A 20,446-nucleotide genomic window follows, 5' to 3' on the forward strand; every position below is an offset into this window, starting at 1 on the left:
ATATACAAAACCCAACAGAATAGTATAATGAGCCCCCAAGGCCCCATCACTAGCTTCAGCAGTGAGCAACTCACAGCCAAGCTCCTTTCACTGAGACCCCACCCACTTCCCCATCTCCCGTATTTTGATGCAAATTCCAGGCACTGTATCATTTCATCTGTGAATATTTTAGTAGGTATCTCTAAAAAGATAAGGGCTCTTTAACATAGCCACAATACCATCACCATATCTTTAAAAAAAAAACCAGTAATCCTTAACATAGATTATCCATAACCCATAAATAGTTGGCGTTTCTAAACTTAGTTTGAATTAGAATCCAAACAAGATCACACTTGGCAGCTGGTTGTGTCTTTAAATCCCTTTTGATCTATAGTTTCCCTCTCCTTCTCGTCCCCTTGCAGTCCAGTTGTTAAAGAATCCAGGCCCCTCTGCTGGCAGTGGACTGCTCCTCAGACTGTGTACACTGGACTCCCCGGGGACCTTGTTAAATAGAGGCTCTGACTGGGCAGGCCCCAGGGAAGGCCCAGACTCTGCATCTTTGACAAACACGCAGGTGACACACACACTGGTCTGCAGACCAGTGCTGAGCACTGTGTCCCTCGTGCCTCTGCATTTCCAGTAAATTGGCAATGGGATCTATCTGAGAAGAAAAGATGGTGACCCAACAATTCTACATTTAAAGAGAACTAGTTGGGGAAAAGGTATATATCTCAATTACCCAGGGGAGAAACAGAACCACCCCACTACCACTGCCCAGTCCACTTGACAAAGGAGGACAAAGGCACAGGGCTGAGCCGGCTGTGGAATCACACTCACCAGCTAAGGTGTTGAAAGCGAAGGAAGTATGGTATTGAAGAAGAAGTTAAAGCCGAATGCAATCATGTACCGTTCAGATGTACCACCGACCCCAAAGGCATACGCCCCTGCAGTGGGCATTCAGGGATGGAAGGGGCGCCTGATGCCAGGAGGTACTCTCAGATGGCATCCCAGGCTCCCTTCATGCACCCCAGCAGTGCCCAGGCAGGTGGGGTGTGTGTGAGCTACATGTGGCCTCTCTGGCATCAGCCTCTGAGCATCAGCTCCAGAAAGCCGGCCACCAGCTCAGCACCCCTCTCACAGGCTTCTGGCCTCAGCCCTCAGCCCCAAAGCCATGGGTGCAGCCTGGGGGCCTGTGGCCTGCACCCCTGTGGTGGTGCATGTGACAGGCCATGGGACCCCTGTGGGCAAAGGAGTACATCCCATGGCGCTTTGCTTGTGATGGAGAAAATGTCAGTAGGCTCTATCAACAAATGGGGAGAAAGCCACAAAATCATGGGGGCAGGGAGCACCTCTGGGCCTCCAGGGCACTGCTCTGCTGGTGGAGTGGCCGGATGTCCATGTGGGAGTCGCACACAGCTGCCTGCACTGGGTGAACCCATGATAGCCCTAGAGCGAGTATTCCCACTCAGGAAACCCCAATATACAATGGTCACTGTCTGCCATGATCATGAAAGGTTTTTGTTTCTTTTTTCTGCTGAGGAAGATTCTCCCTGAGGTAACATCTGCTACCAATCTTTTCTTTTTGTATGTGAGCTGCCGCCACAGCATGGCCACTGACAGATGAGTGGCATAGGTCCACACCTGGAAACCAAACCCAGCCCACTAAAGTGGAGCACACCAAACTCAACCAGTAACCACCAGCTGGCCCAAAAGATTTTTTATTATTATTTTTATTATTTTATTTAAAAGTTGTTTGTTGCAATTCTATTCGTAAATATATATACCCAAGAGAATTGAAAACATGTCCTCACAAAGGCTTGTCTGAGAATGTACACAGCACCATTATTCCCAAGAGCCAAAAGGCAGAAACCAGCCAGATGCCCATCAGCATCAGCAAAGCGTGGGCTACACGCGCTCACAAAAAGGGAGGAAGTTCTGACACGTGCCACAGCATAGATGGATCTTGACAGCACACTGAAGCACAGCCCGACACAAAAGGCCACATGTTGTATGACTCCATGTTCACGAGCTGTCCAGGAGACAAAAAGGAGGGCGGAGGAGGACGGGCAGTGACCAGGAACGGGTACCGGGTTTCTCTCAGGGTGATGAAAACGTTCTAAAATTACATTATGATAATGGCTGTATACTAAAAACTACTCAATTGTACATTTAAAAAATTTTTATCACACGTAACTATACCTGAATGAAGTTCTTTCTTTTTAGCGTTGATCGTTAAAGATCTTAAATGTTCCACCAGCATGTCTGACCCCTGGGCACGCAGACACTTTGCAGTCATGGTCCCTTAGCCCTCAGGACAGTGGCCGGGGTTCAGGCTCAGAGAAGTGAGGTGCCCCAGGCCACGCTGAGTGGGCGGGGCCCTGCCGGTCCCCCATGCAGGGACAGGGAGGTCAACCAGCTGAAGCAGTGGATCACCACGCTGATGATGTCCATCACCAAGGAGGAGGAGACAGCCGCCGAGCTGGAGCTCAAAGCCCGAGTCTTCCACTTCGGCGAGTACAAGGGTGCTCAGGAGGTAGGCCCCCGGACGGCAGCCAGCAGGCGGTGGGCAGATGGAGTGGGGGTGGGCAGAGACCAGGGGAGACGCCCGATCACAGGCACCTGCTGAGAGGAGGCCTGGGGCCCGGAGCTCCGACAGCAGGAGAACAGGGCTCTGGGGCTGCATGTGGCCTCTCGCCACCTGCCAGGCTCTGTGGGCCTGACCAAGGGGCACTGGCTGGAAAAGGCCCTTGGTCCCCAAACCGGAGCCCTGCCGTGTATTTACACCCTGTGGCCCTGTGCCCAACACACCTCCTCCATCCCTTTGTTCTTTCATTCAACAAATACGCCTGCTTCTTAAACACATACAATGTATCTAGAAGGCAACCTTGCTGGGTGGGAGGAAGACACCCACGTCCCCAGGCCACGCTGGGCGGGTGAGAACTCTGAAGGCACAGAAGGCCAGGGATGTTTCCAGTAGCGGGACTGGGCCTCAGCGCACACCCTTCCTGACAACGTGCTGGGGACCATGTGCGTGGACCCAGCTTCCTAATTCACTCAAATGACTGTCGAGCACCTACTGTGTGCAGGCACTGGGCCAGGAACACAGGCTGCGACAACAAGCAGGCCAGTGTGTTTCCACCTCCTGCTGGACTTCACTGGGCACTGGCTGCGCCCCAGGCCTGGCCAGAGTCTTTTGCTGTTCCTTATTTAATCCTCATGCCCCTCATGTGGCAGGGATGTTAACTGTTTTCTGAATACCAGAACAGGTTCACAGAGGGGAGTTCCTTGGCCCAGAGCCACACAGAAAGTATGTCGCAGGATGTGGTCCTGTGGGGAGCTGAGGTCAGTGCAGGGGCAGAACAGGGAGGACTCTCCAGAGGAGGGGACCGGGCCTCAGTGGGCCACTGAGGCAGCTAACGGAGGAGCTGAGGCGCAGGTGGGAGCCTCGGTGGAGGCTGGAGCCCAGTATCTGGCTGACCACAGGAGGGCGAGGGCATCAGGCAGCTCTGGCCAAGAAAAATCCTGCCGTCCAACTTCTGTGTCCCCCATGCTTCCCGAGCCCCCTCTGCGTGCCGTGTAGGCCCTGGGAGGTCAGCCAGGTGGCGGCGAGGGCCCTGGGTCTGGCAGGCTGTGGAGCAGGGGCAGGCCCAGGCCTGACAGACCCCCTGGAGGCTGTCTGCCTCGCAGGACAAGCTGCTGGAGAGCCTGAACCACAAGGTGCTGGACGTGTACCGGCAGTGCGTCGGTGCCCAGCAGGAGTCCAACCTGGGCACTGTGCAGATGCTGACCGTCATCGAGCACCAGCTGGACGAGCTGCTTGAGAACCTGGAGCGTGTGCCCCAGGCCAAGATCGAACAGGCCGAGAAGGCCAAGGAGAAGGAGCGGCGCCTGAAGTAAGGGCCCTCACACCAGGGGAGGTCAGACACGGTCCTGCCCTCAGAGAGCCCCCTCGCCAGCGGGGGCAGGAACTGGGGCTTCACGCTGGGAGAGACCGAAGCCAGGGGTCTGCAGGGATCCAGAGGGGGCACCCAACTCAGACCCAGTGAGGGAAGCTCCTCTTCTGGAGTGAGGGACGATGCAGAGTCAGGGAGCCCACGAGCCAAAGTCAGGGTGTGGCCAGCACAGCCTCACCCTTGAGGACAAGGGACAGCAACAGCCGTCTTCCTGGCTGGATTGGAGGGAAAGAGGCTGGCACTGCCAGAGGCCAGGGGAGGGAGGGTACAGACTCAGGGAGCAGCTAAGGGGAGCGCAGAGTTTAGTGCTGGGGGCAGGCAGGCAGAGCTGGCAGTGTCAGAATGCTGGATGCGGGTGGCATGGGCCTGTCCCCCAAGAAGAGGCCCACCCCGGGCCCAATGGGGTGCAGATGAGTCCCGGAGCTGAGGCTCCTCTGGCCTGTGGGCTGCCTGGCTCATTCACTCGTGTGTAGAGCCCTTAGACCCAGCCATCCGGCTCTCCCGCAGGCACAGGGGCTCTTCCTCTGTGTCCCCAGTACCCTGCTCGGAGCAGGCACTGGGCAAGGTTTGATGACCACAAGTATAGACAGGAAGGAGACAGAACTCCTGACCTTCTTGGGGGCTGGGCCTTCACAGGTGACAATGAGGGAGCCCTGGGCAGTGGATCGGTGATCAGGAACTTGGGCCTCCTGGGGGTACGAGCTGATGAACCTCAGATGGTCTCCCACAGGAAGCCCAGAGCTGGGACCCCTAAGAAGCAGGGGCAGAAGCAAGGCCCCAAGCTGGAGGGAAGGGTGGAAAGGAATGGGGAGTTTTCTCAGAAGAGGGAGGGCGAGGGCTGACTGAGGGCTGCGTGGGAAGGAGCTGGGAAGGGGATGTGGCAATCTCCCCAGGCCCCTCCAGTCCTTAATCCGTCTCTTGCTGCCACTGCCACCCAGACTCCGGGAAGAGAAGGTCAAGATGCAGAAGCAGCTTCAGGAAGAGCGTCTACAGCGGGCCCGGGCTCGGGCCCAGGCCGAGATCAAGAAGAAGGTGGGCAGGGTGGCCCTGGGGAGTCCCTGCTGGGGAAGGGTCCCACCAGCAGGCACCACAGGGCTGGGAGGGGCTCAGGGCCTGCAGTGAACCTGGCTCGTCCCCTTTGCAGACGCTACTGCAGAGACTCTGGGGTGGGGATGGGGCCATTAGGGTGGAGCATGGTCTCCGCTGCCCCCAGGGCTGCCCTCCCTCTTGGACTGCCTCCTCCAGAAGCCTTCCTCTGGGGCTGCTGACCCTCCTGCATACACACTCCTGGTCAGTTACTGGCCCGGCTGTGCCCTCCAGCCCTGCCCAGGTACAGGCTTCAGCTCAGAGCTGGCACGAACAGCTCAGCCCCCAGGGTCCCACAGCATCACCTACACTGCAGCCAGACTCCAGGCCACTCTCATCACCTGTCACTAGGGGTCCCCCTGACTGCTGTGTCCTGAGGCCTCCACCCAACAGCCAATAGGCTGGAGCAGCCCCTTGCCTTCTGGCCCTGGCAACAGGAGGTGTATCCCTTAAGCAGGCCTGAGCCTCGAAACGGCCCCCAATGGACAAAGGAGGCCAACGGGCTTTCCTTTGAACGATCGGCACTCTCCACACTGCCACGTGGGGAACCGCGGACACTACAGGGTCTCCTCCAGAGTCCCCACAGCAAGAGACGGGCTTCCTCTGTTCAGCCTGCAGCCCCGATCTGTGTTCCCAGGCGCCCCTTTCCAGACACACATCTAGGGGCTGGCACCCCAGGGAACAGGCTTTGTAAATGTGGGAGAGACTCACACTCCTGGGTCATTTCAGGGCAACTCCAGCCCTTGGCCCTCCAGCTGACCAGGAGTGACCAGAGAGGGTGCGACAGTCCACAGGGACCCCCAGTCCAGCTCAGCAGCTCCTGCCAGCTCCTGGCCACCTGGGACAGGGTGTCTGACAGCTCGGCGTGTCGGCGGCAGCCTGGCGCAGGGAGCCACGGAGCACAGGCTCACAGGGCTCACTTCCTCCACAGAGAGGCAGAAGACTGGTGTGCCGCTCCCGGCCCCCGGCTCTGAAAACCAAGAAGGAGCCTGAGCACGTGCTGATGGACAAGGACAAGGAGGAGCAGCTGTTCTTCTTCACCTAGCCTGCCGGGCCGCCGGCCTGGCTCACGGCGCAGGAGACACGACGGCAGGAAGCAGAGACAGGCTGCGCCCCAGGCCTCCTGCTGTACGTTTCCCTACTCCCCTGAAATAAACTCCATGTCTCTCTGGTGTCTTGAAGGCCTCTTTAAGGAGGCAGACGCTGTTTCCAAATGGCTTTAGTCACTTAACACTAAGCAAAGGCTTGAGGGAAGGGGCCCATCTTGGCTCTCATCTACCATAGCTGAGCCGAAAGACAACAGCCAGCTGCACGCTGAGCTGTGGCGTGGCATTAGCCCAGCGCAAAGGTGAGAACAGTGGGCAGCAGGCTGGACAGATGAGAGGGCTCTGAGCACTACCAAGGAGAAACGATTCCAACACTATACACGCGGGTCCTTGAATTAAGCCAAGCGAAATCTCCAGTGCATGACTATACAAAAACTTTTATTCATCTGCACTAGGAGTTGGGCCCATTGCCAGCAGGGAACCTCAATGCCCAGAAACTGACGGCCATACCAGTCCCTTTGTGGTGGACATTCACTGGGGCACAACTTCAGTCTGTGACACAGCAGAGAGTTCTGTGGGTGAGAACCGTTTATAAATACGGCCTGGGTTCCTTTGGGTGGAGAAGCACCCTGGACAGACAGCACCTCAGAGCAAGACAGAGCGAGGGATCACAATCAAACACTGGGGTCACTCTCAGAAGCCAAAGGCCAAAATCTTAAGAAACGAAGAAACACAGAATGGGTAGAGTTTGGATAATTCCGAGTCTAAGAACCAAAATAGCATCTGAATCAACATACACTTCAAAAGGAACAAGGCAAAAACCCATTTCTGAGTGTGTCCAGTCTGCTAACTAATTATCAAATAAATATGTGCAAGGTTATCAACTCGTCTCCTTTTGCAAGACAGACCTTACTCTATAAAAATATACACTGACATAGCATATGACATCTTCAACCTCAACAACAGAAAACATATACATGCCATTATTACAGTCCTACACATAATTTACAGTATTCAGAACATTATAAACCATTGTCAAATTACTATTAAATGTTAATACCCAAATACAGAATTTAAAAAAAATATTGAAAAAGTTTTAACTCTATCATCCCCAACTATGAGCTCTAAATCCGGTTTATGCTGAGGACTTGCTAAGATGCCCCCAATGTGCCCCATGTCACCCCCCATTATTTTCCTCTCACACCAGCTGCCCGCCTGGCCTGCCGGAACATGCATTAGAATCTGGCCTCACTGTGACAAAAGGACCACTTCTGCCCCGGAGTGTGACAAAATCAACCCGACCAGGAACACCAGCCAAGGCGTGGGGAAATGGCCTGGTACACAGCTCTCAGAAGGGATACGGGTGCTTCTGTCTCTCTCAAGCCAGATGCTACAACACAGAAGCTGAAAGACCCCATTTGGTTTTACCACAGAGAAAGCTGTGTCTGACTAGGGAAACAAACTCGACCCTATTTTCCTGCACAATGTGTTTCCTTAAATGAACAAGTGCTCCATGGCTCAGATCAAATGGGACAGGGATGTCCACGCACAGCCCAGCACAGGAAAGTTGTGCATTTTGCTCTGAAGGCAAGCCTTGCCTCACCGAAGCACTCTGCTCATACATAGCAGTTTCAAATAGCACGGCCCCAAATTGGTTCCTGATAAAATCTAAGGAAAACATTTTCAATAAATGTACCCCAAAGTCTCTGAAGAACTAGGCTGCCCTTCTGAGCAGAAACCAAGGTCTCACCCAGGCCTGCAAGACCATGGACCAAAGTCTTGGGGGAACAGGGATGGGAGGCGTTGTCCTTGGTCCCCAGGCAGAGGGCAGCTGTCACTGCAGGTCCCGCAGGTTGACCGTGCTCCCTGGGCACTGCACGTCCTCAGGTCCAGCGGCCCCGCCAGCTGCAGGAAGCACCTCCTGCAAAGGCAAGCAGAGCTGTGAGGAGGGGCAGCCGCACAGCCGCTCACCAACCACCAGCAGACGCCCTGGAGCCACAAAGGTGCGCCTGACTTTTCTCGATTAAAATGACATGGTTTCCTCTTATTTTAAACGTAGGTTCCTCGAAGAAGAAGATATTAATATAAACAAAAATACGGAAAAAAATAAACCCAATACTTGCATTGTAGGTTTTCTCAAAATTGAGACTGTCCTTATTTCATCTATAACCCTTTTCCCACTCACTATGTGGGAAGCATCTTGCCCAGGTATCAGGCATCCGCCTGGCCATCGATGGCTGCCCAGGACTCAGCCCCACGGCTACACCATCACCTGCCTAATTCACCTCCTCCTGCTAGAAGGAACATCCCCACGTCATTAGATTCGAGGCTACGATGCACATCTTTGGGTTAGTTATTTGCACACTACCTGCCTTTCTTTAGGAACAATCTCATGAGTGCGAATGCCCGACAGAACGGAGCAGACGTTTACGGGGCTTTCTGGCCTGTTTCTGATCTGCCCTCCAATCTACCCCACTCCAGCAGTCTGGGTACGCCCCTCGCGCCACCGCCTTGTACCACCTCTTCATTCAATATCTATTTTTGATATTAACGAAATGTTCAAGAGCCTAATTTGAATGCAACAAAACTAAAATTAATACTCGTATGGATTTTAAAAATATATATTTAAGCCAAATTGTTAGAAATTTGATACGCTACCTTATTTTATATCCAAATCTGAATTATCCATTGTCACCTATTCTCAGCCTAACCACTTACTTAAGCAAACTATTTACAGTCAGGTGTCACTTAACGACAGGCACACATTCTAGAAAACGTGGCCGTCACTGCGCAGACACCATGGAGTGCCCTCTCACAGACCTAGAGGTACAGTCATCTACACACCCAGGCTGCGTGGCACTAAATCTCACGGCACCACCGTCGTACGCGCAGTCCATCATCGACCGCAACGCGGCGGTGCAGCGCATGACGGGCTGTAAGGTAACTGGTCTGGCTGGGTTCTCCCACAGGTAAAGGCTGGCCAGCCTGCTTCCCATAGGAGAAAGTGACCAGAATTTCTAAATATAAAACACTTTAAGAGTATAGTAAACTCCACCTTGTTTACAATTAGGAGCTGCAATGACTGAGTTCTCCTAGCCTTTTATTTCTTGGTCATTTACCCACCTTTTCTAGAAACAGCAAACATCCTGGCACCCAACCCAATGAGGCCCACCTCCGTGACGAGACTCACAGAGGCAGAAGCCTCTAACAGTCTTACTAGCACACCCAGAGCTGGGAGGCGTCCAGACCTGGAGGACATAGATGGGCATGTCAACGGCGAGCAGTGGGCGGAAGGTGGGCGGCTGCGGGCTGAGGGCCACCGGCAAGGCTCCTTCCCCCAAGGGGTCATCCTGGGGAGGCAAGAGCACAGTTACAGTACCGAGCGCGGCAACATTCCTCACCTCGGTCTGAGAAGGGCTGTCCCTGACACGCAGTAGAACCAGCCCCACCCACTGTGCTGCAGGTCAGACAGCCCCCGAGCCAGGCAAGGCCTGAGGACCCAGCAGTACCTGGCACCCGGGGCTGGGGCCTGAAAACCCCTCCTCCCAGTCCATGTTCTCTCACTCTGACCCCAGCCTGAGCACACTGCCATCTGGCTGCTCCTCCTTCCCAGCCATCTCCTGGCACCCCCGCACTCACCCACCTCCAGTCCAAGCACCACTGCCCTGCTCTGGACTGTGCCTGAACTCTGGCGGGGGCTCCCGGAGCCTTCCCCAGGCCCTCGCTGCTCTCCAGCGACCTGCGCACACCACAAGAAGCTCACCTCGGCCCTGGCCCCAGCCCACGACTGAGCCGGAAGGGACCAGAGAGATGGCGGGTCTCCCCGAGGGGGCTGTTCCCAGGCCCCTAACTGTCCAGTTAAGAAAAGGGACACTGTTTAACACTTCGCCTTCCATCTGCGGCCAGCCCCCACCACCGAACTCCTGGTGCTACCACCACCATCAGCATCTCTCATTCCTCCCACAGCCTCAAGAACCTTCTGTGTCAAGCACCAAGCACTCCCATTTTACAGATGATACAACCAAAGCCCAGACTGCTTAACTAACTTGCTCAAGACTACACTAGCTGGTAAGGAGAAAGGAAAGACTTAAAACCCAGATTTTCTGCCTCAAAGCTTACAGCTTTAATTGGGTGTTTCTTAAAAAAATAACTGCTACTCCCTTTCCAACTAGCTCCTTTTCTGCCAATGGTACCAGCTTTCCTGCCGTCTCCATTTCAAAACCCTCTGGTCCTGCCTTTCCCACTTCTGACCTGCCAGTTGTGACCACATCCAGAAAGGCTGGGATGGGTCCCCCCTAACCTTGCCCACCCCTACCTTGGGAGAATCCTTTATCTCTTTATTGCTCCAACCCCCTGGCCCCAAACCTGGAAAGAAGGAACATGTTTCCTACTCATCTATGCAGACAAACCTTCCCGAGTTCTGCCCCAACCAAATCCTCACACCTGCTTCTGGTTTTCTACCAGAGTGAGGCCACTCACTGAGCCCGGCTTCCAGGCCCTCCACCTATGCCGCCCCCCCCCCCCTTTTTCCTATCTGAACCCTACAGACTCTCCACAGCCTCTCCTAGGATCCCAGACCCCACGGATGTGGTCACCCTGCTCTTCTCACTCAGCTCGCCACTTCAAAGTCCTACGCTGTCTCTGTGCCTCCCTGGCCGCGTGGCCCTCTGAGGCCCAGAAGATGCTCAGTGAAGAAACAGCATGTGATCGGACCAGGGCGGGGTTCACATCCTCAGCTTTTAAACCTCTTCTCTCCCAAAACCCGCCCAAATTATGGTACTTCCCTATTCTGGCCCTTCAAAGATGAGACTGGAAGTGAAGGTGTCCAGAACTGTGGAGGTGAGCGTGTCCAGTGAGCACCCATGGAATGGATGCCAGCTGCTGGGCCCCAGGCAGTCAAGAGGTGGCTGGCACTGCCCTTAAGGGGGTCGGTTTGGTAGGGAAGAAAACAGGAATAAGAAGCTAGCATGTTTAACCTATATAGGCTATATCCTCTGGCGTGCGATGACCAGTCCCCAGAGATGGGGGTGACCAAGCCACTGAGGAAGCCCCTTCACCCCAGGCCTGAAAAGAGAAGCAGGGGCTGGGGATGGGCAGCACCAGGAGGAGTCAGGCACCGACGGTGCCCACGTGGCCAGAAACAACAGTGTCCACACCTCACAGAACTCCAGGGGAGATGCCGACGACAGACTGCGTCGGGGGAGCCAGAGGGTGAGCATTAGGACACAGACGTGTCCATCACGATAAAGGTGAAAGCTCGACAAACGTGGTGTGACAGGGCGGGAAGGGAGAAGCTGGGATTGTGGAGACAACAGGCGCAGGGTGGGGTGGGGGCAGTTCACTGTGAGGACGGGGCACCAGGCAGCGGGGCAGGCTCAGGGAGATGAGCCCCGAGGCCTTGCCCACAGCCCTCGTCCGGCCTCCTCCTCTGGCTCGCTGGTTCTTACCTGCAGTAACTGGACCTGAAAGCACTGCACCCCGGCCACTGGAGCTGGTGCTGGCAGGCCTCCACTGGGCACCACGAGGTTCCCACACAACCAACCGCTCTGGCTCGTGTGGAAGTGAGCAGGACTGAGTCTGCCACCTTTCGTCCTCCTCTGAGCAGACCCCGGGGCGCCTGAAAGGAAACACACAATGTACAGTGCACTGCTTGGGGCCTGCCCTCACTGAGGCCACATGCGGGGAGACGGCCCTCCCGCTGTCACTCTGCACAGCCTTGCAGACTGAACCTTACTCAACAGGGAGAGTCACAAGGTAGGAGGTGGAAAAAACAGGATTTTGATTGGAAAGTTTAGCCAATTTCTCATACATCTCTTTTGGACACACAGCAATCAGACTCCACTTGCCCGTCTCTTGAGGGCAGATTCTTCCTCATCCCCCAACTCCAACAGCTCCAGGCGTGCAGAAGAACCCGAAACCACTGAGCACAACGACCACGCCGAGCAGCAGGACCGCAGAAAAGGGGAGGGAGAAAGCAGGCCCGTGTCCTCGACCTTGGGCACCCCAGCACATGCTTAATAGCCGCCAAATCCTTCAGGCTGTTTCTGTCCACCTTCATTCTGTCCATCACTTCATTGGGATCATAAAAATACACTCTTAAAAAATTTAAGTACAAGGAAGAAAGAAAAAGTCCTAAGACCCAGAAAGGGTTTCTCTGACACCCACATGGTTTGTCAGCAGCAGGAGACCCTGGAGCCAGAGACCTGGATTCAAATCCTGGCTCCTCCACTGACCCTGCTCCTGGACCCTGGTCAAGTAACCTGAGCCTGGCCTGTGTTCTGCCTGTAAAACGGGAGCAATAGCCCCTCCCGCAGAGACTGGGGAGGATTAAGTAAGGAGATATGTGCTAAGAGTTTAGAACAGTGCCTGGCTCCCAGTGAGCCCCGGGGAAGTTTAGGTGGTGCTACTGCTGTGTCCCTGGACGCACGTATATGAATGGTTCCATAAGACAATCTTACAAGGAACAGCACAGAATTAATCTTAATAAAAGTCTTAAATTTAATTTTGTTGAATTTAACAAAAGGAAAAGAAACAAGTGAAACTGAAGGACTTGCTAAACTTCTGGAAAATATTTGTGATAATCTCTAATTTCTAAAGTGAAACAGAAAAGATTAAAAACATGAGAGGCTGGATCCTTTGTTTAGGTTTTTGGACTAGTAAGTTTCCATTTTAAACAGGACTGGTTAACGCTGCTACCCAGGATGAGCTGTCTTTGTTCCATCAGGTTTTGCTCTAAGATTTCAGGCCGACATGAGTCCAGGGGTCCCAGCTGCAGACTGGGAGCCCCAGGCGAGCACCACGTCTGATCCTTGCTCATCTCACTCCAGACGCTTCCACGTCTCTCACAGCCCCGCACGCCCCGAGTGCTTGCATGCTGCGGACATCGGTGGCCTTCAGCCAGGATGAACTCCTGGGCACAGCTCCTGGCCCTTGGCACCTGACAGCCAGGGCTCTGGAGGCGTTTTCCTGCACACAGCCTGACGCCTTCTCCCCAGGTGCCTGAAGAATCCTTTATCTCTGAAGTGCAGTTACACCCAGGATGTTGGATGGCGAGTCTCAGGTCCGAGCAGCACAGTTCAGCCCCTTCACTGTGGGGAAGCGCAGTTCCATACATCCCTGAGTACTTCCTTTGCTGTTCCACCTGCTGGGTTCTGCACCTCAGGGAACCCAGCCACCCAAGTGCTGGATTCGCTCTGGCTGTTCTCCACACTTCTCCTCACTGCTATACAGCTTTCAAACAACACAGCAGGGCTGGGACTAGTGCAAGGAAGGAGGTGAGGGGCAGACGTCACTTGCTCTTCCCTAACAGAAATGCTACCTGACTTCCCACTCTCATTGGAGGGGTACACTATTCCACCACCTCTGGAATTCTACTTGAATGCATTCTTATGCTTCGAAGTCATTTATCACCCTAGGGTATTTCCCTGAAATAAAAATATATACATAAATTGAAGTTTTAGTATTATTTTTATTTATTTAAACATACTTTCTAGGAGTTAAAATTTCTCATCTGAACAACTGAGTTACCACTACAATTATTAGCAATGCAAACCCAATCAAAACGAGGGAACAGAAACTTTGACGGCTGATTATGAAAATGCATCTCAAGAAGAGTGTTCCGGCCACTTGTTTCCCAGGCAGCTCTTCTGTCTGTGTGTATCACTCATTGCTGGACTCAGACATAGTCAGCATACATTTCTGCCAATTAAAAAAGATCTATTTTTTTGGCACACCAGCCCCACGGCCAACTGGTTAAGTTCTGTGTGCTCCACTCCAGCCGCCCAGGTTCATGGGTTCGGATCTATTCCACTCATCAGCCATGCTGTGGTGGTGTCCCACATACAAAACAGAGAAAGACTGGCATAGATGTTAGCTCAGGGAGAATCTTCCTCAAGCAAAAAAAATATATTTTTAATAAAATGGTCTTTTTATTTAAATAAAATTTCATCACAGTTTTGCAGCTGTAGGCTCCACTCCTTCAACTGAGTGGCAGCATGTGCCATGAAGCCCAAGCAGCAGTGCACGATCAGGCCTCACTGCCAGGACGGTCAGCACCACAAACTCACTTCTGATAAAAGGTCCAACTTCATTTTTTAATTCAAATAAACATCGTGAAACATATTTCAGGGAATATTATAAAAAGCAGTGTGGAATCAATTAAGGAAGCCATCAAATAATGTATCTTTTTAGGTTAAGTTTAAAAGCAGCCAAGATTTAAATGATGTACATCTAATATTTATTACCTGGTTTTATAATATAAAAACAAGATAAATCCGGCCATTCGTCACTATTTATTTTGTAATGATTCAATGCCAACTGTGTAGGCCACACTCTAAATGATCTAAGCAGCAAGAGACTGATGGCAGCCTTGCGCTCCTCCACTGAATGTGTGGTAGCACGTGTGCCATTCAGCTACAGGGAGACTAAGTACAATCGTGCATACAAAATCAGAAACAATTCCACTAATTTTGCTAGTCCTATTTCCTCTACACTTAATGAAAGACAAAAGCGTACACTAAAAAACTAGTAACTAGAATACGATTATATTTTTGTTAATAGAATGTAGAGGCATTAATTTTATAACAGAATATAAGATCAACTATAACTAGAATATTTCATGATGTATGATGAACTAAATTGGTTTTAAGTACTGTATTAGTACACACAATATGAAAAAAAACTCACATAAGCTTCTCTTTTCAATCTGTACCTTCAATCCAGTGTCTGAAAATCCGGTGGTCCTGCAGACACCACAGTTACACTTAAAAGAACCAGAGCCGCTCACTGGAGCTGCTCCAGCATCAGAAGCTTCTTTTTCTTCCCAGCTAATAACTCGTCCTAAGGATGAAATGTCAGTAGCTGAAAAGAACTGCTCGTGCTTACACTGACCACGGCTGTTGTTTCCCTGGACTCTCTCCCTTAGAAGCAGTTCATTCTCTGACAACAGCGGACGGGTGGAAAATGTGAGGGCTTTAAAGAACAAAGGTCCACAGCCCCATGGCCCCCTCTACAATATATCTCACTTCAGAACATCTCAACATTCACCCCTCAAAAAACCCTTGCCCGAGGAAGGGCAGGCTGGCTACAGTCCCTAGGGCAGCCGTGCCGCCTGTGTCCACCTCTATGAGACACATCCCGGGAACCAGCACGCTCCTCGTCTGGGGTCTGGTACTCTGAAGTCCTTGTCTCCATACAACCCTAGGGTGCTGCACCATGGTGAGAGCTGGGTTGAGGAATATGACTAATTTCTTGGAAAGCAGAAAGGTGGTTGTGAAATGACAGGTGGTCAGGAGAACATGCAATACTCCTGGACTCAAACACACATTCTCGGGCAATTCAATTTTAGGGAAATTACGTAGGATGATCTGAAAGCCGATTCCTTTAACTCTACCCACGCCTGCCTCCCCGGTGAAGGTCTCCTACACCCAAAGTCCTGGAACTCAGGTTGGACACTGCCCGGCGGCACGGTGAGAAGGCTGTGAGTGAAGAAGGCAGGGCAGGGAGAGGGGAACTGGAGCCCTCGCGGCTTCTGGGCTCCTTGCTCAACAGAAAAAACACATTTACCTGTTAGAGCCCTCGGGCAGGCTGTCCTGTTAAACGACCCCAATGACACACCTTGCCCTCTGGCAATGTGTCAGAACATTTAAGATGGCCGAAAGTTACCTATCCGTTCATCTTTGGATCCTTGAAGGCACTCAACAGCAAACAGAGAGTCTCCACAAGGAGCCCGGCCACAACCACGTGTCCCAAGCCTTCACGAGTGAAAGATGCCATAGCATTAAATGCAACGTGACCAATTTAACTAATAATCAACCACAAGAAAAGTGAACACTCCTTTCCCACGGTGGAAATCCACAAACCTATATAGGGCAGGGTAATCTTCATACTGAACTGAATTTTGCTTCAATATTCTCTACATTTATCCAAAATGCTGATTTGATTTGTGCTGCAGAATTTTAAGGAGTGGAGACAGGAGAGAAGCACCGATCCAATCAGCCATCAGCTGATGGCTTACCCATCAGCTTCTGGTAAGAGGACCTAAAAAGATAATCCTACTTGACCATTAAATAGCCAAGTGAGCAGGACTATGCAGTCATGGGGCCCTGCGCCCCCACTGACTCGCCCCTGAACTGTGGCACAGCACTCCCTCACCTCATAGAGCCATGGTGAGAATTACGTGAGGCCCACAGCAGAGCCGGCTCAGACCACGTGCTCGACACACACCGGCACTTTGCTGTGAAGACCTCTCAAAGATGCCCCTATGCTGACAGCTACAGAGTTCAGCGCCAACCCACAAACTCTCATCCTCACCCGGGAGGGATCTGCACTGAGGACGGCTCAGGCCTCAAGGGCAATGGGTGAGCCCATAGGCCTCCACGCCACTGGCTCAGATGCCTCACTTTCCCCCAGCTTTGCACATGGGGTTGTGATAACTTCAGAGTCTTGTGGTCTTTCTCTACCAGGGTTCCTCATCTGAACCACAGAACAGAGCAAACGAAATGAGAGACTATTCTCCCAATTCTCCCAAGGACGGAGATGTGACTCATTACGCATCAATGATGGGGGAGGGCACGGGGGCTTAATTCTTAATTCTCTCAGCTCCTGATGGGTCTCGTCCTACACAGCTACTGAGCAGACGTACTACAAAAATATATTTATTATTTATCCAAAGAACATGAAATCAACAATTTAAAGAGATTTATCCACCCGTATGTTCATCGTAGCATCATTCACAATAGCCAAGACTTGGAAGCAACTCAAGTGCCTATCGACGGATCAATAAATAAAGATGTGGGGTGTGTATATATATATGTGTGTGTATATATGTATGTGTGTGTATACAGGTATGTGTGTACATATATATATGCATATATGGACTACTACTCAGCCATAAAAAAGGACAAAACTGTGTCATTTTCAACAACATGGATGGACCTTGAGGGTATTATGTTAAAGCAAAATAAACCAGACAGCGAAAGACAAACATCGTATGATTTCCCTCATGTGGAAGATAAATGAACATACAGATAAGAACTGATCAGTGGTTACCAGACGGGAAGGAGTTGGGGGAGGGTGAAAGGGATAAAGCGGCACATATGTACAGTGATGGATAAAAGCCAGAATATTGGTGGTGAACACGACGCAATCTTACAGAAACTGATGTACAATAATGTATACCTGAAATTTACACAATATTATAAGCCAATATGACCTCAATAAAGTAACTTAAAACATACACACATTTATTCACAAGGAAAAATATTCGTGTTATCAATAGCAAAAAGCAGATAAAAATAAGTCTATCATTTCTTTCAAAAAAAGTATTATGTATAGTTTACACACATAGGAAAATGTTTAACATGAGAACACTAGCAGTGGTTTTCTCTGGGTGGTGGAGCTGCAGAAAAAAGTGCAGAAGAAACCCACCTTTACTTTTTCCAAAGAGTAAAACAACATTACCAGAACCATTTACTGCATGCCCATGCTTTGCTGAACGACTCCCAGCGGTCCCCACTGTCCTGCCAGCCAGCTCTCCTCCAGGGCACCACCGGGCTCTCCCCAGGGACACTCTCCCGTGGGCCTAGTCCACGAGCACAGTACTCTCCCCACCCCATGATTTCTCTTTTTCGAAGTCTGCATGGAGATTCTAAGTTATTCTTCCAGATGAGCGTGCAACTGACAGGTGTTTTTTCTTTTAAGCTACTTTGGGATTTTAAAGGAACTGCAAAAAAGATGTAAATAAACAATAAAAATTGAGTGTTTCCATCCAAGTACATGGTAGGCCTCATACAGGACCTTATCCAGGCCCCACACATTTGTCACTAGTGATCCCAGATAGTTTATTACTTTTATTGCCATAATGAGTGAGATCTATTTTTCAGTATTTTTTTGATTATTGTAATAGAAAAGCTACTAATTTGATATATGCAAATATTTATTGTGCAATTAACCACCTATTTATCCCTCGTATTTCTAATTATTTGAGTCAATTCCCTTAGGTTTTCTAGGTCTGATAATCATCAGTGATGAGCAGTCGTCTCTTCTTCCTTCCTATTTGATCACCTAGTTTTCTCTAAACCTTCCATGAAAGTGTCCAACATCACCGCATTGTTGGTTTAGTTGCCTTTTCTCCTGACTCTACTGGGAACACATCTCCCTACTGAAAATGAAGGCGCTTGACTGTTAGTCTGACTTGCTATTATTAGGGAAATCTTTTTGGTTCCTAGTTGATTAAGGTGTGTGATTTTTGAAAATCAGTAATGATGAATTTCATCAACTGCTTTGTTTGGCATCAGTGAAGATAACAGGTTCTCCTCTGGTCTTCTGATGTGGCAAATCAAGCCCACAGCTGCCTAAACCCGACCCTCCAAACCCTGGACAAGCCCTCGCCAGCCGGAGCCCACGCGTTGGTATTTTACTTGGGATTTCCACGTCACCTTCACTTGCTGACGATGACACGGTTTTCTTGTGTGTGCCAGCAGGCTCAGGGGAGCCTCTGGAGCCAGTCTGCCCTGGGTTCAACTCCTGGTCCGGTCACGCACTAGCTAGATAGCCCCATCAAGTTCATCTCTTTGTGCCTCTCTTGGGTATCGGCTCCTACACCTCGTCAGATTGCTGTGAGGACTCCAGGAAGTAACAGACGGAGCTCAGAACAACCACGGGACACGGCAGCTGCCGCGAGCTGCTGTGCCTTTGTCAGGGTTAGCACTGGGTGTGCTGACTGAACAGCTCTTATCTGAAACATGTCCAGTTATCTGCTCATGCCTTATGGTCCTTTCACCAGGTCAGTACCACATCTTCCCTGCGCTGGATGCTGTGCTGTGATGGTGACCCTCACCAGGGAGCTGACGATGGCTGGCTGTGCTCTAAGTACACGGACGTACATTTTTCAGGGACACACAGACAAACCTATAATCCATATGCAATGATGAGGGAGTACAGGGTACCCTGGGAACACTAAGGGGGCCACTGCCAAGAGGCCCCGAGCAGGGTTTGGGGACAGAGAAGTGGCCATAATGCAGTCACTGCCCTTGAGAGCTGTTTACAGTTGGGCGATCAGTCAGGGTCCCACTGGGACCCCAGGAACACTCTCAGAATTACACCCAGAGGGACTCCATGCAGACAAAGGAGCAAACACCCTGGTCAGCACAGCAGGAAAGAGCCCAGAAGAGGGACAGTGCGCAAGAGCCGGAACTATGTCAGGGCCACCCAGCAAGAACTTGGACGACAGGAGAGACACAGCCATCATCAAACTCCTACCAAGGATGAGTGCAAGCGAGGTCTTGATTCCCCCTTCCTCCCTCTGCCTAACCTCCTGCCAACACTCCCACTGGCCAACCCTGGCTGGGGGCCTGAGAAGGACAGTCTCCAAGGATATGAAAGTCAAACTGGCACAGCTGGAAAGGGCAATCCACATGGAAAGGCTGAACAGCAGAGAAACGGGCAGGTGTGGGATACGGGACACCCCTGGGCACCATCCAGAGCTCAGGACCACCAGAGCATGTGTCAGGCAGAGGACAGCGGGCCTGGGCTCTGGGGGCAGTGAGCTCGGGACAACATGGAGGGTGACTGTCCTAGGGCACAGTTCCTACTTTTGTCAACTGAACTCCAAGGGTCAGGGGCCTGAAACCAGATACACACAAAGCTCTGCTATTGCTTTCCTTATTTTGCTCCAACAAAATACTACATGAAGGTACAGAAGTAGATGCTGTGACAAGCAAAACATACATTTAATTAAACCCATCACTGAGTCTTTTAGCCGGCACTGGGCTACGTGTTTTACAGGAATCCTTGCATGTAATCCTCACAGCCACCTAGACGGGCATTTCCCACACTGTCCCCTCTTACAGAAGAGGACGTGGCAGCCAGATGTCAAACGTTTGCCCAAGGCCACCGCAACCAGAGGAGACCTCAGCCCCCAGAGTTCTTAACTATGGAATCGGTGCCTTGAATCCCCAGACAGTGCCTCTCAGCACTGTCACCACAAGGTGCCTCACGAGACCAGCACGACGGCACAGCTCTCCTTTGTGTGGCGAAGCCAACCATATCTTTTATGTTAAACAGAGGCCTCCTCCTTGCAAGGGTTAGGGACCTGCCCAGAGAGACTTTCACCCAGGCTGCCAGAGTCAGACTTCCAAGGTCAGTCACCCAACAGCGAGGGGGGAGGACCGGACAGGAACACAGAACAAGCTGGACCTACAGGGAGAACAGGTGTCTGCCAAGGAGACAGAAACGGAGCCGGAACATGCACTCCAGCAGGGAACAGTATAAGAAACCACAGGCAGGCACCAAGTTAACAGAAACAAGAGTGACTGCTGACGGTCAGTAGAGGATAGGCTGGACGACCAGGACTGAGAGAGTCCTTGTCAGCCACTCACGGCC

At 51.6% G+C, this 20,446-nt stretch overlaps 2 protein-coding genes across 10 annotated transcripts in view; one reads left to right on the forward strand and one right to left on the reverse strand.

Annotated features, from left to right (window-relative positions):
* Positions 1 to 10,832, forward strand: part of CFAP100 (cilia and flagella associated protein 100) — a 70,961-nt gene extending 60,129 nt beyond the window's left edge. For 5 of the 9 annotated variants that reach the window (XM_046680958.1, XM_046680977.1, XM_046680966.1 and 2 more), the window contains 4 exons: positions 2,377 to 2,512; positions 3,667 to 3,872; positions 4,871 to 4,964; positions 5,950 to 6,193. In XM_046680958.1, coding sequence (XP_046536914.1) covers positions 2,377 to 2,512; positions 3,667 to 3,872; positions 4,871 to 4,964; positions 5,950 to 6,063 — 550 coding nt within the window. In that variant the 3' untranslated portion in view covers positions 6,064 to 6,193. Of the gene's footprint in view, positions 1 to 2,376; positions 2,513 to 3,666; positions 3,873 to 4,870; positions 4,965 to 5,747; positions 6,194 to 7,271; positions 7,410 to 10,030; positions 10,575 to 10,611 lie in introns of those variants that run through there. The other 4 variants (XR_006891450.1, XR_006891449.1, XR_006891448.1 and 1 more) reach the window with 4 other exon arrangements.
* ZXDC (ZXD family zinc finger C) overlaps positions 6,752 to 20,446 on the reverse strand; it is a gene marked incomplete at its 5' end in the record, with an annotated part of 39,610 nt that continues 25,915 nt past the window's right edge. The window contains 3 exons of the mRNA XM_046682280.1: positions 6,752 to 7,985; positions 9,313 to 9,414; positions 11,512 to 11,681. Coding sequence (XP_046538236.1) covers positions 7,899 to 7,985; positions 9,313 to 9,414; positions 11,512 to 11,681 — 359 coding nt within the window. The remainder of the gene's footprint in view (positions 7,986 to 9,312; positions 9,415 to 11,511; positions 11,682 to 20,446) is intronic.

Source organism: Equus quagga, chromosome 1, assembly GCF_021613505.1.
Source record: "Equus quagga isolate Etosha38 chromosome 1, UCLA_HA_Equagga_1.0, whole genome shotgun sequence".
NCBI lineage: Eukaryota > Metazoa > Chordata > Mammalia > Perissodactyla > Equidae > Equus > Equus quagga.